The 20,457-nt window shown below is 41.2% G+C and overlaps 2 protein-coding genes across 5 annotated transcripts in view; one reads left to right on the top strand and one right to left on the bottom strand.

Moving 5' to 3' along the window:
* Window positions 1-20,457, bottom strand: part of CMSS1 (cms1 ribosomal small subunit homolog) — a 227,246-nt gene that overhangs the window by 31,111 nt on the left and 175,678 nt on the right. Inside the window, exon 1 of one of the 3 annotated variants that reach the window (XM_071433569.1) lies at window positions 1,785-1,975. The exons of the other annotated variants lie outside the window; for them this stretch is intronic. Coding sequence (XP_071289670.1) covers window positions 1,785-1,794 — 10 coding nt within the window. The 5' untranslated portion in view covers window positions 1,795-1,975. Of the gene's footprint in view, window positions 1-1,784; window positions 1,976-20,457 lie in introns of those variants that run through there. 3 annotated transcript variants of the gene reach the window in all.
* The window catches only part of FILIP1L (filamin A interacting protein 1 like), a 191,377-nt gene continuing 173,005 nt past the window's right edge, over window positions 2,086-20,457 (top strand). The window contains exon 1 of one of the 2 annotated variants that reach the window (XM_071433559.1): window positions 2,086-2,268. The gene's annotated coding sequence lies outside the window, so the exon portion shown is untranslated. The remainder of the gene's footprint in view (window positions 2,269-20,457) is intronic. The other variant, XM_071433558.1, reaches the window with a different exon arrangement.

Raw genomic sequence — 20,457 nt, 5'->3', positions numbered from 1 at the left:
CATGTATGGAAGCTGCTGCTTGCTCCAGAGGGTGCAAAGCTGGTGAAAAAGAGGGTGAAAAGTATACTACTCATGCTGGGGAGGAGTATATATTCCCTCCTTTATCCTCATCACCTTCCTGGTCTGAACGAAGGGATCTGTGGTGAATTCAATATCCTGGCACTAGAGAGAGGGGTAGAATGGGCAGTGGCACTGTGGAGCTGGAACTGGTAGGGTTGGTGTGGCTCTCATGAGGGTGCCACCCTGGAGCACAGGCAGCACAATGCTATCCATGTTTAGTGATGTTGGTGACCTGTACATTCAGAATTTCACTAGTTACACAGTGCTATTCAATACACACCTATCTGGAGATGGACTTGTTCCTTTTTCAGGTCCTCTCTTCAAAATCCAACACCAACATTCTTCATTTGTCATAATATTAACTTCTGACAAACATTTATGTTAGTGGGGAAGAAATAGGTAAACTGGGAGGAAAGATGAACTTGGATAAATCCATAAAATGACTTAATGGGTGGGGTCTAGCCTAGGTCTGACTGTGACTGAGTTTCAGCCAGAAATGTAGCATGGTCCCAGATGTGATGTCTCTCTTAATACTGCCAGAGATTTGTGCTTTTTTACTGTTCTCTGTATTGGGAAGCAGCTGTGGCTCACAGCTGCAGTTCTTGCTGTGAGGGTAACACAGAGAGTCTGGCTGATACTGTGCACTTCAAGTCTATAGATCATGATAAAATTACACAGTGGAACTTGCCAGAAATAGTAGGCTGCAATTAAAAGGATATATAGCACACTTCACAAAAACTTAACAGCATAAATTATTGTTCACAGAGACATACTGCTACTTTACAGACTACTGATACCATTCCCACCTTTTTGGCTCATGGATGTTTTGCAGATGCACACATCTGTAGTATGCAGTTATCACAGTCCTGACTTTTCTCAGGTTTTCTCTGTACATGGAAAACTGCAGGCATGCATATCATGTAGCATACACTCACATATATGTCACCATCAAAGAAAATATCCCACTGAAGAACAACACTGCAAACAGTCTTTTATCCCAGCTCTCCTACCCATCTTTACACACAAAATCAAAGTTGACATTTTGAGCTGCTCTGATTTCTGAAGCTTTTTTTATTTAGAAGCCTTCATATGACATAGAAGTATCAGGTCTCCATTTGACAGAGTATCAGGTTGACTCATATCAAGTTAAACTCTCCTTCAGGCTAAGAACAAAATACCCTGACATGTTGCCACACAGAGTTAGAGTGGCAAATTCCCCAGATTATAAAACATCTGTTGAAAACCAGTTCCCTAGCACAAGGGTTATGTTTCTATTCCTCTTATTCTTTGCTTCCTGCTCCTCTGCATATACTTCATATTTCTCTGCAGTTTGATTTCTGATATTGCAGGTTCTCATCCCCTTTTAAGCTATCCTAGCATCCCAAATGTATATGGTACTAGAATATACATTTATGGATTTAACTCACTCTTCCAAAAAGTCTAACTTATTATAAGAGCAAGTAAAAGGAGGGGTAATTTTTTATAGTGAGAAGCATTTAGGGCAATACTGCACACTCTGACATGTTAAGGCTTTTCAGAGGACGAAAGGCATGGGCTTGTCATCTATGTAAGTGCTCTCTATTTAAGACTAACAATTACAATGCAATCTCTCATCTGCACAGGCCTTTTGTGAACTGACATGCAGCTCATTTGTTTAAATGATCAACTAAAAAGCACATTATGAGACAACCAGTTCTAACTACCAGGAAAATAAGAGCCCATACCTAAATTCATTTGCTGCAGGCAGATGGTGGATTGCTTTTCTGTCCCTTTATGCTGCAGTCCTGCTCCCTTAGATCTTCTCTACTAAGAGGGGGACATTCCAGGAGGTCAGTTTTCTGACAAGGTCATCTGCCTTCAGAGTATGAAGAGAATTGCACAGAAAGTGGGTTAGGCTATATTTAGAGTTTGGTCCAACTCCGTGCCAAGGTCCCCCCCGCTGTCTCTCTCTTGCAGCACCGTCTCAGGTTTATTCTTGCAGATTCTCAGCCCACAGAACACACGAGAATAGAAAAGTCGCTCTGAGCTATTGCTGGATCGAGGCTTTTTGCAATTTGCTAAAAACAAGTGGATCAGCAGTTCAGATGAGAACTCCTTAAATCACTCACTCTTCCAGTCCTTATCTTTATTTAAGTGGATTTTCCCTTTTCAGTTGAATAAAGGGAGGAAGCTGCCTGGGATAGAGCAAAAAGACTCTCCTGAGCTAAGGTAAGGTTGCTTCATTTTTGTATTGTCATTGTAATTACAGCTCAATTAATGATTTGGATCAGATATGCTTCTTCTGCTACACCAGTTTTGCATGCCAGTATTAAAGGTATTTTTGGATCATGAAATTCTCCATGTAAAAATATCAATTCTCATTATCACTGTCTATAAGAAATGGGAAAATAAAAGGGTATCAGCATGTGAAATAGAATATATACTATCTGATTTTTACCTGCTTAAATTACTGTAAAAAGCACACAGCTATGCCAATAGACTGTATCATTCTGAAAATGAGAGAATCCCAGATGTGTGGCTATATGCACATGATTACATATACAGGCATGCATTTAGATGTGCTGAGAGATGTTTCAGCCACATTCTTTTGCACAATATGAGCAAGCATGGGAGCAAGTTTGTGATAAAGGGCTTGCTGCAAATGGCACAGATATGAGTAAAAAAAATAAAATTAATAAATGAACATGTGCTCAAATCCCTTTATAGTTTCAAAGTTGCTCAGCTCCAGAGTACAGGCAGTATTACAGCTCATACTGTATTTGGTTTCCTTTCCACTGTATGCTATACACTGGTTCAGCATTGCTTCTCTTTTTAAAAACACATATGGCTCAACAATTTTCCTCATTTTAAACTGTTGTGATTCTTAAGGGAAAAAACCTCTGGACAGAATACATCATTGCATTCCTGTCTGTTAGGAGATCCTAACACACTTCAGGTCACATGGCCAAGATGATACTGTAGTGTGAATCCAACATGAGGAGAATGTTGTCATGTAAAGACACTCTGGAGCCATGGATTTAGCACTGGCACACACACACACTTTCTAATGCAACATGACCTCAGCAAGACCGCAGGAATGGTAACATGAAAAAATTGGGTAGACAGGTCCACTTGATCCAAAGGTCCAAACACTGATGGGACAGCACCAACTCACTGCACAACATAATCACTGTGTAAAAGCCTTAGCAGAAGCAACTAAACAAAGGCAGATGGATTCTGGATTAAAATTCAGCAAAGAGCAAGAGAAGTCACTGTGAGTTCAGCTAAGGTGACTGGGTGAATTTTTATACTTATTTCAGGTTGTCTTTTCTTAATACAGCTGCTGGTTAAACAATGCCATGCATCAGGCTATAAAACATTCTAAGTTGGCAAAAGTCTTATCTGCTGAAAAAACTTCTCATTTTGCTCACTCTCAACTATGTATAAGATCTTCTCATCCTTTGCTTCTGATTTTGCTTAGTAATTTATGCTTTGGGTCTTGAGTGTTAAGTTTATTTGACAGAAGTAATAAACACAATCCATTTCACACAAAATACTTCCTAGCAGTGCTAAGAATATTTAACAAATGAAAATTATGGTAGCATGCCGTGGAACCAACTTGGGCTGTGTTGCATGTGATAACTCTGATGGATCCAGAAGGTTTATATTGCAAGACCTTGAAGAAGAGGCTGTTAAAGGAAGGTTGCTGAAATACTGTAAATGCATTTAACAAATTTATCAGCAAGTAAAAGGCATCACAGTATAAAAGCATCTAGTGCAGCCTAAGATCTGAACAACCTTTTATAAACAGTACTTTTACACTGATAGAAAAGGGGAAAAATACATCCGTATAAATTTTAAATGTTCAGGTTTTGCCTAATGAATCAACTTAGTTTTTGTGACATTTTGTGGTACTATACTCCATTTGCACATGGGAAAATATTACTTACTGCCCCATCAATATTAAAAATATCAGGGATGTAGGGTTGGCTTAAAAAAAAAAGCAGTAGTGCTGTGACTGAGCTTCCTAATGCAGTGCTCCCAAACACCCCCTGGCAGATGGACAGGAACTGCTGTGTCACAGTGGCAGACAGCACTGGCTTGTTTTGAAGGAAGGGTCATCACACCCTCCCCACAGGAGCTGAGTCTAAAATGTGTCTGTCACCCAAACTGGTGGGAGGTTTGTTGACACGGGGATGACAGGATGACAGCTTTGGAAAATGGCAGTAGGATGATGAATATGGGCATGGCATTACCAGAAAAAGCTAGAAAGAAGCACATCTGAGTGAACAGGCCTCATAGTCTAAGGTAGACAAACCTCAGTCTGCTTCTAACCTCTTTCTGGAGCCAATCCTACTTGGTGAGTTCTTCCTCCTCCTAGTCTCTCCTCATAAAATTCCATAAAAAAATTCCAGCACCATGAGCTTGCTTTGTCTTGCTAAGGTGGGGTCTCCAATGGACACAGTATGTCCATTCTAGTGGAGACCAATATACAAGTGAAAAAAAAGTAAAAATAGTAAATTAAAAGGAGGAAATTTATTTTTTTCTCCTCTCAATTAAGAAAGAAAGAAAGACTGAAACCCTTAATTTCTGATAGAGGGGCTGATGGGACTGAAACCCACCTTCCTCCCTTGTGGTGGGAAGGCATGGCCATACATATTGAATGACATGTCCAAGGCTGTGGAGGAGGAGGAGGAGGAAGGGAAAGCTTGGCTGATGATGTATGCTGCCAGCTGGCCAGGCAAAGCTCCAAGAGGACATTCACTCACCCCTTGCTTTGGCACTGTCCCTCTCAGCTGACAGGTGTAAGCAGGACCAGAGCCAGATGGGTAAATCCAAACAGTGCCAGGGGTACAAGTCCCACCAGCAGTCAGATCCCCTGCTCCACTCCCTGTATTTACCTTCTGCAAACAGCCCTGGGATTTTTCTCCCTCCCTGCCAAGCTGAGCAGACAGAAACAAGCTGGGATTTTGGGGAGAGTCACAGCATACCTCAACAAAGACCTTTAACAAGAGGTCCTGCCAGGTGCCACAGCAGCAATGCTACACGGCTCTGCAGTCAACCTGCAGGACCCAAGACTCATCTTCAGCCGCCACCATCAATGCATAGCTGGTGCTGCAGCTGGCATCGAGGCAGGGACCCCCAAAAGGGGCTTGGAGAGTGTGAGCAAGGTAAAGGGAGCTCTTGGAGTCAGTCTGTGAGTACTTGGGTACAGCTCTGTGTGTATACCTGCATAAGGAAGGAACACAGAACTTGGTATGAAGACAAGGGCTACAACTGCTGAAGGAGATCTGCCTTAAATCCTGCACTGAAATTTTCTTTCAAAACCTTTAGTGACTATTGCCACCACTTCTGAATATACTTTCCAGGAAGGGATGGATGATGATATGCCAATATATGCTGTATAGGAAAGAGAGATACTTATAAACACAGAAAAATTCCAAAGCTTTAATTAAGCAAACAATTAATTAAATAATTATAGTCATTCAGCTAAGCAGTACTTTCCCCTGAGACTTACTTGTAATAAGGACAGGGAAAGAAATCAAAGTTCATACGCACAACCAGGCACATAACCCCAGCCTTTGTCTGACCTGCTTTCACAAATCCATCTTTCAAAAATAGGAAGGAAAAACCCCAACAACACAACTTTTCCATAGGGTGCCCTGCTGGTAGAGTGATATGTCTTTGCAGAAAACTGTCTGCCCTGAGGAGGAATAGACTCATCATCTGCATTTTCTTTCTTGTCCCAATACAAGTGTTGGGATTGACAGAAAGATCTCCAGCACTGGTTTTCACGTTTTGCATTACAGAATATGACTTTTAACTGTGGCAAATTGCATGTTGCCTACTCAAAGCACAATAAATCTTCATGCTTACAACTAAGCACAGTAAGGCACAGGACAAGAAATGCACTGGAACAGTGAGGTACTCTTCAGGCCTGCAGCACCACAATGCTTGGCAGCAAAATGCCAGCTCTAAACTCAGGAAAACTGCAGGCAAACCACAATCTGCTACACCCAGTGCCCTACTTCTCACCCAGACAACTTTGTGGTCCTACTCAGTACAATTTTCCGGCTCTCAGTCTTTACTTTGGTGATTATTCAGGATGGGAATACAACCCATTCACGTGAGAAGATGAAGGTTGTCAACTTTAAAACAATTTCCAATGACAATCCCACCTACACAATGTGGGATTAAGCTATGCAGGAAGAAACAGTTAAAAATTGGATTATATAAAACTGACACAAATTTCTTATCTTCCATTACATAAGCCTAAGTTCTTTCAATTGCAGCAAATTCACAGTGACCACTACTGATACTAAAATGCCACAGAAAGTAATCCAAAAACACCTGAGCTCTTCTGTGTCAATCATCAGAGGGTGAAAGTGCATACAGACAGCTGCAAAACAGTAAATTACAGTTTTATATAAAATGAAACATAGTCCTGTTAGAAGAAATCCTTGGAGGTGAACTTTCTCACTTTTCACTCATAGCCAGCTTTTTAGCATACAATCTGATCTGCAGGCATTCACTTCAACAGGAGAACAGAGTCCAATCTCTAGCACAAATAACATTGCAAAAAATAAAAATCATTATTTACAACATGGTTGTATTTTAGCACAGTCCTCATGCATTTTTCTTAATCATGAATAATATTGTGGGTGAATAAAAGAATGAAGGAGGAAAAAATACCTCTAAATGGATGTCAAATAATTGAGATACTCTCCCTAAAGAAACAATGTAAAAATCATGTACTAAGTACAGTAAAAATAGGCATTTTACACCATCTTGTCTGTCTTTAAGAATACAACTTAAATAGCAAATGAGCAGCAGTCACTCTTCCTGTCACTGCGTTTTCCTCTGCTAACACAAAGCGTAGAGATGTCATCCAGTCCAATCTGATGTATGTCCTCTCTCACAACACCTGCCTGAAAGAAGGGGATGGCAAGGAAGTCCCACATGGGAAGAAAGTGAGGCTGTACAGGATGAGCTTGTCAATATATGGAAAAATGAAGGGCTGAGATGATGTGTCAGGGCTCGTGTCCTCGAGCCTCTGCTGTTGCTGTGCAGTTCTTCTCACTCAGCCAAGCCAAGGGGCTGCACATTCCTTGCTGTACATTCACCCACTCACCAGCACTAACCCACTCAGAAGGAGACACAACCAGGCTGTGTGGGGCAATGTTCCTCACTCAGGGTTCACCAAATATGGAATTTTTCTTCACTTGAGGTCACCAAACGTGGTGGTGTTCACAGGGGTCCCAGGACAAGGGAAGAGATGAGAATCTTGACTCCAAGTTTCAGAAGGCTGATTTATTATTCTATGATATACATTATATTAAAGGAAAATGGTATATTAGAACTATACTAAAAGAATAGAAGAAAGGATTTCATCAGAAGGCTTGAAAGAAATAGAAAGGAATGAATGAATAACAAAAGCTTGTGACTCTCAGAGTGTCCAAGCCAGCTGATGTGATTGGCCAATAATTAGAAACACCAACATGGACCAATCAAAGATGCACCTGTTGCATTCCACAGCAGCAGATAATTATTGATTTTCTTTTTCCCTGAGGCTTCTCAGCTTCTCAGGAGAAAAATCCTGGCAAAGGGATTTTTCAGAAAATATCATGGCGACAGCTGTGATGGTGTTTCTCAACACAGACAAGTAGACACCAAGAGGTTGAAATGATATGACCTTTTTTGCAACTTGAGGCTCTTGAGGAGGGAAAACCAGAGCCTTTGTTCCCCCTCACACTAACTTTCATCTGACTTCCAGCTGTCTGAGGTGCAGACCATGAAGTCTAATTATAGGTTTATTGAGTCTTCCCAGAGATTGGCTCCTTACGTGGGCAAAGAATTTCACAAATCTCTTTGGGAACCTGGATATTCCTCCATTTTAGATTTCCCTGTCATAAATGTACCAGGTGGGTTTCTCATCAAGTTTGCTCCTTGACACTGAAACAAAAGGAAGAAATGCCAGGCTTCATCAAACAGTGCAGGGCATGGAGTGATCACTGCAGAAGGCACAGCTAGACTCTTCCCTACTGTCCTCTCCTGTGACATGTCACCTAAATAGGGCTGCTAACACTGAAGACGTTTTTATTGTTAAAAGTACAAAGCTATGGCATGTACTAAGCAGTCAATATTCTATTGTACAATTGCATAGATGAGCTGTGTTTGCTTTGTGTAAATGTCCAGTGCACATGGTCAGAGAAGGGAGTTCTAGAGGATTTATTTGGATGGAAGTCAGGTGCAGGTATGTGCTTTGTTATACTAAAGAGATTGGGAGTAGGCATTGATGTATTGAGAGGGACTACTTAGCCTTTAGCAAACCACTAGCACTTCTTCCACCTCAGTTTGTCTTACTGAAAAAAATAAAAAAGTAGAAATATCCATTAATGGGGGGTTTTGGAGCCTAAATAACATATGTAAAGTTCTGTGGGATTCTGGAGGTGTTATAGGAGAATATATAGGAGTATATATATATATAGAATATATATAGGGGAATATAATAGTTGTTTGTTATATTCTGGCAGAAAGGACACGAAATCCCTTTCTTTGACACTTGAAAAAGCATGAGTGTTTTTAAAAGTATTTTTGAGACTCCAAACCCATTGCATTCAGATCATTAATAGGAAGAACAAACTTGGGGCTCACTCTGTCAGAGCCACAACTCAGTCGGATGCATTTTGATTCTGAGTTACAATCTCCAGGTTCTAGTACTGACAGCCACAATCAAAAGCTTCTTTGTCATGTCTTTGCTATTCAGCAGCTTTGGGGACAGTGCCCATGACATGAGACAAGAGAAAGATAAGGGTGAGCCTTATCCAGAGGGTTTCACTACTGCATCCAGCTCAAGGACAAACTGCTGACAGACTGCAAAGATGGGGCCAGAATATCCACAGGGTGGGAGAGACAGAAGCAGTGCTTTATCTAGGTCCTGAAGCCTGAGCTTGAGACAGCCTCGTAAGGCAAAGGTCCTTGGGTATCCTGTACAAATTCATATGATGTGAGCTCTTCCTTCGAGACACTGGTGGGAAATGCAGTCTCCACCTCGTTGATTTACTCCAGGGCTGCTGATAAGGAAACCCCTGTGGAGCAGAACACTACCCACAGCACAACAGGGATGAGATAGGCAGCACATCTGCAGAGGGAGATCAGTGCCTTAGTCAAAGTTACAGAAAACAGGAACTGTAAAATATTCCATGTCTTACAATATGGGAAACAGCGTAACCCTCACATCAGAGATACTTTGTCTCTCACTGTTTGTCTTTGGGAGCAGAAGGAATATATACAATTAATGATATCAAACAGAGCCCAAGCATAGCAATAAAAAACCCCAAACAATACATTAAGTGCTGTCATGATCATTTTTTGCTTTTGTTTTAAACTGATTACTTAGCTCAGCAATGGTCAGGACTGGAAGGCTACACCAGGATGGTAATGAAGGTATAACCCTGGGGAACAATTTTGATTATAGTGAAGGTTTCAGCTGACTACATTTTAATTAATCTGAGTAGCAGAGCATTCTGAATCCCCAGATATCCCAGATCAATTTGGAGACTAACATGACTCATTTTACAGCATACTTTAACATTGCTCTAATAAATTCTTCAACAGTTCCTTTAAGTCTCAGAGGTAATCTAATTTCTCTTCTATTTTTATTATAGGGGCTTTCAAAAGACATTTCAACTATATATCAATAAAATCATGTGGCTGTGAAAGGCCAAATATAGCATCAGAAACCAAATAACTCTTCATTAATTCTATTAATTAAAAAGCACAAAGACATTCCTAATTACAAAAGAAGGGTTTCTATTTGTATTGATAAAGCATTTTAAATTTAAAATATGTCTCTATTATAATAAAGATGAGCCACAGTACCATTTGGTTAAAAAGCTCAGCAGTGAACCAGCATAATAATATGAGATAACATGACAAGATAAAAGCAGGATGTTCAGGGTTCAACACATGATGCAGTGTCATATACATTTTCTGTATAATCCAGGCTTAAGGAAGTCATCTTTAAAGTCTGGCAAAACATGCATAGAAATACATGGCAAACAAAGAACCAGATCCCAAAATAAGCAAGTTTTGAGCTAATACATCATAAGACCCATAAGATGATGTCATTTATATATTTAAGTTCAGAAAACACATACATTTTCCTCTGCATTCTCCTCTGCATCATTAATTCACCACTGTTTTGCTACTGTATGGAAATGAAAATGTTAAACTGCCCAGTACTCTCCCTGCTTCTACTGAGACACTGCAGACCCCAGTATCAGTTAAATGTGACCTGCAGAGGTGGCTGCACACCACCAGCAGCATCCCCACTGTCCCCATCCAGCAGCAGCATTGGGCAGTAGATAGCAGCAGCAGCAGATATCAAATCTTCCTCCAAAAGGGATGTAAAAACCAGAAAAAGATCCAGACAATGTGAAAGGACCAGAAAAAAACCCTGAAGACAGTATTCCAGCAGAAATGGCTAAACCCAAGAGAAGGGCAGCCAGCACAGACCACTGAAGCCAGGGGCAGTGGCGGCAGGAAAGTGAATGAGGGCAAGAGATGTGGAGCTCTAATTCTGAGGCAGAACACTTCTCCTTGTTGTCATGGGAGAGGGAGGAAAATGCTTTTCCTCCCTCTCCCCATCTCACCAGGGTGAGCTGCTGGACCCCCTGCTCAGGCTCTGGGCAGTCATGGTTCCTTGGTCCCTGCTAGAGGCACTGTCACACAGGGGTGGAAGCACACTTGCTCCTGGCAGCTCCTACCTCGGTGAAGGGGGTGTCAAGTCCCTCCCTGCTACACCACCAGGCCAAATGCATCCCCAATTCTGCCAGCTGTTCATTGTTGTTACCTAAGTCTTTTGAAAAGACAGGCACTGAAGAGACTGGGGGAAAGAAAGAGAAGTAAATTCACATGTCCCTTAAACCCCAGTGTATCCATAGAGCTGATAAAACCCAACCCAATTAAAACAAAGCATGAATTAGATTAGTTTTCCAGGGTGAAACTGTTCTGTGCAGGACAAAAAAGCACATCCCACTTCTGTGCAGGAGCAACAAAGTAAATGTGATTTAAGAGAATGATAATGGATTTCCTTTGACAACAGGCAAGGTACAGACCTACGGTCACATCTCTATCAAGGCACTTAGTTCATTATTTTCTGTTTGCTTCTGCTAACCCAACAGATATTCTATTTTGCTGTTGTCATTACCTCAACAGTTGCAGTAATTGTTACAGTAATTAATCACAGAGTTGGGTAAAGGTAATGGCATTCTCTGGAACATGTAAAGTTATTCCAGATTGGAAACCAGCCATTCATGCTTAGCAGTAATTGTGAAACCAATACTTAAAGAGCTTGGACTGCAAACCTCAAAAAGGAAAAAGCATCAAATTATTACTGCAGAACAGGACATAAAACCTGCCTATTTTATTTGGAGAGGCAGTCTCTGCACAGATTTGCAAGCCTCAGTAATTTAAACTTTTTTTCTGGTTTTTTTTTGTTTGTTTTGTTCACACTGGGCAACCAACTGAGTATTTAGTTCAGGTTTCAGAAGAGCTTGAGTGATGTTTTTAACACCCACTGGGCCACCACTTACACTGTGTTCAAGCCAGCAGGAAAGATACAGCTGCTATTGCTCTCCCTGCCTCAGGTTAAGCACCAGCACTGGGAACTCTGTACCAGGAAAGTGTGAAAGTACCAGCACTTACATGCTGCAGCCTCAAGTGATCTAGAATTCCCCTCCTGATTTTCTATTTTTCACTTATGCCATATCTTTTAATTGCATCCAAGGATGTGGAAAAGTAAATGACATCGTGGACTTCACCTTGGGCTGACCCTAAAAACTTCAAACTTGCTTCAAAACTGCAAGTTTGGGCAGACCATAGCCAGAACCTCAGAAGGGAGCCCAAAAGAGCTTGAGCCTATCAAGTTCTATCACTCTGTGGCTCTGAAAAATACTCTGGCTGACAAAAAAGAGATAGGTCAAAAGCCTCCAACCTGTGTACAACACAGAAAGTATTCAAGAGATCAAACAATTCTCAACTTCCAAACTGAAAATGGGAAGCAGAAGTGACTGCAGAGATTTTAATTCAAAAAACTGCTGCTGTTCTGGTTTGTTGGTCAAGACTTGTGTCAGCATGTATTTCATTAAGCACACTTGTAGTCTGCTATACAAGGGTGAAGAAAAGTTCCTTCTGCTGTATTCTTGTGATTCTTGTGTTCAGTTGTGGGGTCATTTTTTCTAAGAGAATTTTGAAGTATACAGAGCCAGGAACTGGACCTGATCACACATCCACAGATCTGAGCTGCATTCAGCACAGTCTGCTCCAAGGTGTGAGCAACTGGCCTGCAGAAGGAACAGGAGTCAATCCCAATCTGTCTCGGATGGTTCCTCTGGCTCCTGTCAGAAGGCCCAAAGCAGGCAGCTGCTCCTCCTCATCAGGAGGGCTTGCTGTGGCATCCCAACAGATCAGGCTCCATTCCCCATCAATCTATACATTATTAATCTTATCTGGAGCAGACAGTGCTGACGCCCAGCTTCCTCAGTGTCTGGAGGAATACCAGCTGTCTCCAGTTCAGCACAAGGAAATTGAATCTCTGCATGTATCAAGAAGAAATAGTTCTTAAGGATTCAGAGTCTTTCTCCTCTCTTCTTCCCTGTGCACTACCAAAGTAACTGCCTGGGATTCATATGCCACTCCATGGCTCTGCATGTCCAGGAGCAACACACTCCTTTCTTCATCCTCTGCTTACAAAAAGACTGTGCCACTTTCTCTCATGCAAGGACCTGGCCCCATCCATTGGAGATCCATCCATTGCCCATCCACTGGAGGTTTTTTTGGATGGGTTACACAACCATCTGTGTCTTTATCAGACCAACAGAAGGAGATGCCCAGATTTTGCAGCCAGTGGAAGACAGGGCAGCACACCTCTCAGAGCACAGGAATGGACACTAAAGAAAACTACTGTACTCAACAACTCCTTAAAATGTACCTCTAAGAAGTCCTTCATCTTCTTTGTTCTAAGGTTCAACAATTTCTATGGTTCTTTTCATCAGCTTTGGAGCATTACAGACAAGAGATACCACACACTTGCTAATGTTGTAAATAAAACAGTTCATTGCTACTGAAAGACAACCAAATTGAGAAACAACATCTAACCTTGAACTTAAGAGCAGGTTTATAAGGGGTAGCAGATAAGATTCATATTCATCAGCCCTTCTTAGAACTGACCTTAAAGAACCTGACAGCAAATTACACAAACAAGGGGAAGAAATGGATTTTTACTGACTTACAGAGCTTTTGAAGTCTCTAACCATCTTAGAGATGTTCTCATGATTGTGTGGCACAGACTGGTGCATTACAAAAACATGGATTGCTTAACTCCTTAAATGGTAGATTAACTCCCTAAAATCCAAAGAGCACTAACTACTGTAGCTAATTTTGCATCAGAAACTTGTTTCTTTGACCAGCTTTGCATTTCAGGCTGCAGTCCAGCAGTAAGTTGGTTTATGAACAGTCACATTAAGAGACACATATCTTGCATATCTTATCCTCTCAAGGAAGTCAGGGGTCTCTACTGTGTCAACACTACATGTGAAGAAGCACTATTTTAAAATAAAAACATTTCACTCTGAGGTAAAAAGTTATTTCCAAACAGTTTTTGATCCCCTAACTCAAGTTACTGATACTTTGCTAGCAAGTGGGAGAGTTTTCTACAAATCAAAAGGTTACAATCAAGTGATGAAAGCAACCAGAAATGGTTCACCAGCAGACATTTTTAATGTAGAAAGTGATACACCATGTTCAGGTCTAATAAAAGCACATCAGATGTTGTTATGAAAAAGACACTAATCTGACCCACTGTTTCCCACAGGCTTACAGCACTAATAAATCCATGTTCGTGTCATTAATCTGTAGAACTAATGACCAGTAAGAGTGCAGTAAGAGGTGATTAAAGCAATGGAAATGGTCCATTATACAGATGCTACTGCCATTGTGTGTGTGGTAAAGGAGTATTAAATTCAAAAATTGTGCTCATTTTATGCAGTTGGGCTTTCCAGTGAAAGCTGGATCTGGATCATGTTAGTGTAATAACATGTTCTCAATGCTATTTTATTTTTTAAATTATTATAATTATAATTAAACACTCTGGCTGAATAGTATTACCCTCACCCACATACATCATCAAAACAAGATGTCAAATTTACTTTTCCTACAGCTTGATTTTGGCAAAGCAAGTAATTTGTACTCTCAGGTACTATTTAGAAAGCAAGATCAGCAGATTGAGCCATTTACCTCCTCAAATATTTCACTTTTTACATTGCCATACTTGCCACGTAACTTCAGCCATGGCAAAGAAAAATCTGTCATAAATCTGTGTTTGACAGGGCTCTTTATGCCTCTTGGAGCAGGCTGATTAAGTTTTGTATGCCCTGGTATGAAGTACTTGAAAAAAATAAAGATTTCCAAGTAGAAAATTGAAACATGTTATACATCCATACTCAAATAAATTTACATACTCACATAAATTTACCTGGCAAACATGCATGAAGGTGCTTTGACTGTTTATCATTGCAACAAAGGAAGACAGGATAAGCACTTATATCTCAAAAAATTAGCTTTAGCCTGTGGGCTTCCCCACACTCATATCTGGGGTTGACCCTTACAGTCACCTATGTATTTCTACTACGATACTTTCACTAAGCCTTCATCACAAGGCAATGACAATTAGTTCCCATTAACTGATTTCCAATTAACCAGAGGTCTTAAGAATCTGATGTCTCACATTCTAATGTAGAGTTGGAGCCAAGATCTGCCTGTTTATACTGGACAAAGCAATTTAAATATACACTAGTAAGAGAGTTAGATTTTAATCATGTAAGACACAGTATTTGTCCAAGCAAAAAGCACAAGGGGAATACACTAAAAACCAAAAGAAAATAAACCCCCAAAATGTGGCTGTTGAAAGAAAATTATGGTTGCATCTCATGTTAGAAATGTTGATATATGAGTTCAGAGTTGCTGCCAAGGTTATGGTCATTGTGAATACATACTGGTTGTTCAGCTTCCATCCACCAGATTTAAAGAATAAAACAACACATAGGTTTGCATAGATCTGATACTTCACGTAAAACTAAACAAGTTGTTTGCTTTTTTTGTTGTCTTGTTTTGTTAAAACCAACTACCATTCTGCATCTGTTCAGAAAAAGTCACATTTTTCAGGAGTCTTTTAATCAACCGTAGCAATTTATAAACCCATTTCAAAAATAAATATTTAGAGGTCATGTAAGCAATGAACTCAGAGAATGGCTGAGATCCAAGCATTGTGTAGACTGAATGACACGATCCTCCAGACATTTTTCTGCCCATGTGGTGCCATCAAAGAATTCTGGGGGGGTTTTTTAGTTTTTTTTTAACATCATGACAAAAATTAGGAAGGAAATAGAGAGACATATGAGAACTGTGAAGTGAGACAGGAATAATGCAAGAGGGGTCATATCCCATCACTCAAACATGGGCCAGCAGAAGGGAAGGAATGAGATAAGAAAAATCAGAGCAGCAATGGCAGCCAGGTCTTTTCTTGGAAAGAGCTTAAGAACAAAATTAAAATCAAACAATCATCGCACTTCTCTTCAGACCTCAGCTACTCTCTGTACTCTCCTCTTCTCACCAGTTTAGACATGACTTTTACCAGGAAACCATCTTCAATTGCCCATTTGGACTGTGAGGTGCTTGAGGAAAGCACTGAGGACTTGGCTGTCATACCAACATTAAATGTGGTTGGCAAAATACTCTGCTCCACTAATTACCATTCTTCAGTCAAAAAGCTTCCTGTGGGTGACCAAGGAAAAGGGGAAGGAGAAACAACACCTCACTGTTGATAAATTATTTGCCATTTCAGACTACTGGAAAACTCTAGAAAAGTGCTGCCTCTCCTTCAGTTTAAATACGAGCACAAGAGACTGAGGCACCTTGATTTTGACAGCCACACAAAAGAGTCTTCTCTGGACTGGCCACCAACCATGCCAGGTCTCTGTAGCAATTTGCAGCAATATCCTTCATTGGATTATGCTGCTAAATTAGCTGCAGATGCTTCTGTAGTCAATCTTTCCTCAGCTGCATGCTTCAGAAAAAATGAACTGGAAAAGTCTGCTTCATCGGCTCGGTATCAGCCACAAAAAACTGCATGAAACCATGAAGTCAAGCTCAAACACCCCTGGAGAATTCTGGAGCATCACTGTCACATCTCAATTTTACAATTTCACTCACTCAGCTGAAAGGATGTTTAAAACCAACATTTCTGGGGACAAAGAAAATCCCATTTCATTCTTCTTTCATTACTGTAGTGTGGCTGAAACCTTCTATTCTCAGAAAAGCCAAAAATAAATAAAAGCTGGTATATGCAGGGAAGTTTTAGCCTCAGAAGTGGAATTTCTCACAAGAACTGCTGAGCAGCTGAAGACATAGGAAAGAACACTATTATTTCTCTCAGATAAAGCAATTGCTACCATTGCTACCATCTCCCTTTAAGGTTCATTTGCACATTTCATTTACTGAGCCTATCAGTAATAAATTATCAGACACCCATAAATCTCTCCTTCTGTAACTGCTGTACACCAGAGGATCATCATGAAAGCAGATCCATACCCAAGGTGAAGGCCTTCCTGTAAACTAGAGCTCCATTTCTGACCCTGAGATGCTGTTTCTTAACAGCATGACACGAGCCATTGTGCTACAGCCAGGCTGTTTTCTGAGAAACACCATTGCACTTCCATGTCTGACTCTTCTACTTTCTCAGGTTTACCTCCATATCTGAAAAGCTTGTTTGGTGCTCCAACTCATCCTATACCATGAGCTAAAACCCTAAATGTTAAACCCTTAGCTCCTTATTTTGGGTTTAAGTCTGAGATTGAGAATCTAATAAAACCCAAAGTTTTATTAGGTACTCAAACTATGTCCTGAAACTACAAAATACAGTCCTTTTCCCAGCACCTTCTGTATATATACTGGAAAAAAAGATACAAAGCGTATCAGAAGAAAAAGCCAACTTCTCTACAAGTGGAGTGAGATTTCAGAGGGCAGCCACAGTCTCCAGTGAAAATAGATATGCTAGAGCAAGGGAAGATGATTTTCCCCAAGTCACATGCCAAGTTAAATCACAACACCAAGAACAGTATGCAGATCTCACTGATGTGGTAAAACATCTGCAAGTCCATGTGTGGCTTTTCTGCTTATTTATGTGTTTCTACATCTCACTATTTTTCACATGCTGAATACTCAAGACTGAATTATGCCTCTCCTACACTTGGGAAGTGTTACATGGAACTGCTTGTTATTTTCACAGAGTGAATTACCACCAGAGTGGGAAACATACCTTGGAATAGCCTTTGTTCATCTAAAATCCTGTGTCTTTATGCTTGCTGTTACCATATTTCCCTTAGGGTTACTAGAAATAGTACCATATTTCTCTCATTTCTGAAAACTCTTTGTGGTTAAATAGGGCAAATCCTCCCTGTCTCTTACTACTTGTAAGGTTGTTTCTCCAAGTGCCCACTGTGCTGAGCTTGGGTTACAAGTCAGATCACAAAAGAAAAAGCCACCAAGTATCCCCTGTAGTGTTGGTGGCACATAAAGAGGGAAGCTCAAACAGGCAGGGAAAGAGAAGATGCTGTATTCCTCCTCTATTCCCCCCTGCTTTGTATGTGTAATATTCCCATTTTTCAGGACACTCTTGGTGACTCCCTGTCCCATGTAGAGCCCACAGTGTGGTTCCCACTGCACATCCCCTTTTCTCTGCTTCTTAGGGAGTCAAGATTTATATATGACAACCACAATATGTCTGTGTGTATGTCTATGTCTGTGTGCTGATCCCAGAGTTTCTGTCTTGGCCCACAGCCACTGAGCCAAGGTTTGTCAAAAAGCTGGGGAAAGCAAATTCCTGTAAGTTCTTACAAGTTTTGTGAAAACAGGCAGGAAGGCATTTCTATAATTATCTTTGTGAAAGGCAAGGCTGGCATGTGCAATCCCAGAGAGAGGGGAGCATCCCAGCAAATTCCTCAGCCATGGGAAAAGTATCCACTGAGACTCACAGTCAACCACTGGACACAAATTTATAGGCAAGTAGGCATGTTCAACCCCAGTGCTCAGAAAACTACTCATCTGGCTAGGCACTGCAAAACATAGTCATTTGAATGATTTATTCCATTCTTTCTTCTGAATCTTTCCCAGCATTGGATCAGGAGGGAGCAAACTGGTGGGTGACACACATTTGCTAGCACAGCAAGGGTCTTTATAAAAGCAGATTTTGTATTTTCCAAATTAAACAGAAAAAAAGCCAATGACAGGGTGTGGTAAGGGATCCTGTTTGTTTCTAAGCCTCTTTTCAAACACTTTGCATGCATGTACATTCAAATACAGAACAGCATCCAGTCTGAAATAAGCACCAGGGTAGAGCCAATGCATGGATCTTGGGGTCGGTATTTCAGAGCACAGATGTCTATTATGAATGTTTTCATCACACATCCCTGGTTAGCACTGGCTGTGACTGCTTAAATAAGAGGGAAAAGGGTCCATCATCACCCTTACTCAAGCCATGCCCCTTTAGCTGCCCATAGACAGTTCAGCTGCACAAACCAGCCTGGCAATGGTCCTTTACTCAGGCTGTTTACTGCTCACCCTGCTGGTGATGATCCAGGGCAGTCACAGAGCAAAAGCAAGCCACTCACCTGGGAGATCTGCAGGCGACTGCAGGAAGCAGGCTGTGAAAATCCAGCCAGCAAAAACCACGGCAGGAAAACAGTGCTTGTACAAACCTTATCAAGCCACATAATACTTCCCTGCCAGTGTAATAATGAAGGGGAAACTATTTCCCACCACAGTTTACTATGTGAGGATGTAGCCTCAGTACAAAAGGAGGTGTGAATTTCCAGGCTAAAAGAGTTGTGCCAGACCAGACTCTTAAGGAGTTCAGAGACCCGGGCAGGCACATATCACACACTGCCTACAGCAGCAGCAGCAGGGCTAACAGCACAGAATGGAGACTCAGACATGGGACTGCACTGCCCAGAGGGTCTCACCAGTGAGTGAGGACTGAGCTTTGACACATCTTCTCCTGAACTTTTATTGCCCCAGAAACTAAACACAGGGTGGCAGGAGAGCTGTGGACATCCTACAGCTCTGTCCACCTACCCCAATTGCATCAAATCTTCCTACCCAATACCACCATCTTCTCTCCACCCCACAGATAGCTTCCTTTCTTCTCCCCATGAAACTTTGAATGTTATTTTTCACAAGTTGAAATTACCAACAGTGATAGAATTCTTACACCTCTGTTTTAAAAATTATTTTTATAAAGCTTTATGATTGCACTAAATATATCTCTATCTACTCCAACCCTCCCCACTCCATCCCTATCTATAGATCCTTTAATGGGATTTATTCAATTTATTTTCTAGTTTCCCAGGTGATGACACGACAGACCTTCAACCTTTCAACCTGGTCTTGTGCAATCAGTAAAGGAGAGGTCAGTGAATTGGCAATAACAAAGTATTTGAGAGCCAGCAACAGGGAGGGGGCATTCAGATATTCAACAATAATGTGCTAGCACAATTGCATCCTTCCCTCTATGAAGACTCCAGCGTAAATAAAAGCTTCAGGAGCAGATTATTCATAATTTCCTAGATTGTTTTGATGTGGTTACTTAAGAACAGTTTGATTTGCTTGCCTTCATCTGTGGCTGGGATCTGCAACAGAGACAAAGATCTGGCACCTGAGGTCTAGAGAAGGGACCAAAATACAACAGGTCCTACACATCTGTGAAACTTGTAACTGGCAATCAGGCAAGGATCTGAGTTTAATCTTTTGTCCCTGTTTTTCTGTTGATTTCACATTCCCCAAGTCAACAGCCACTTCTCCTTTCAGGAATTTGGGATGAACGTGCATTTCTTGCCAGTTCTCACAGATGAGCTGAGTTGGTCAGAGCATGGTGCTAAGAACAGCAGGCTGTGGGTTCAATTTCCATATGGTCCATTCCCATTAGAATTGGACTCAATGCTCCTTGTGGGTCCCTTCCAACTCAGAGTATTCTGTGATGCAGGAATTCAGGCATGTCTGCCCCCATCAACAGGGGCACGGTGCCTCTTCCACAGCATGCAAGGGGAAAACCATTTCAGCAAAATTGCTCTGCCAGGGCTGGGTCATACTGTCAGTGAACATGGGCTACAGGAAACCCCTGAGCAAGTCAGATCCCTGATGTGAGAAAAAGTGGGCCAGAAAGACATGCATGGGAGGCAAGGGAATGGGAGAACACTTCTCCCCAGTAATATGAGATTTTGAAAAGGCTGATGTTTGACATTAGAGAAATGCAAGGCTGAAACATCTTTTTCTAAAAAACCCTCCATGCATGGGCTCCTGCAT

The sequence above is a fragment of the Agelaius tricolor genome, unplaced genomic scaffold (assembly GCF_023055355.1).
Source record: "Agelaius tricolor isolate 1412-34295 unplaced genomic scaffold, bAgeTri1.0.p SCAF_9, whole genome shotgun sequence".
Lineage (NCBI taxonomy): Eukaryota > Metazoa > Chordata > Aves > Passeriformes > Icteridae > Agelaius > Agelaius tricolor.
Note: the sequence above shows the minus strand (reverse complement) of the source record. Positions and strands in the feature narration are given on the sequence as shown.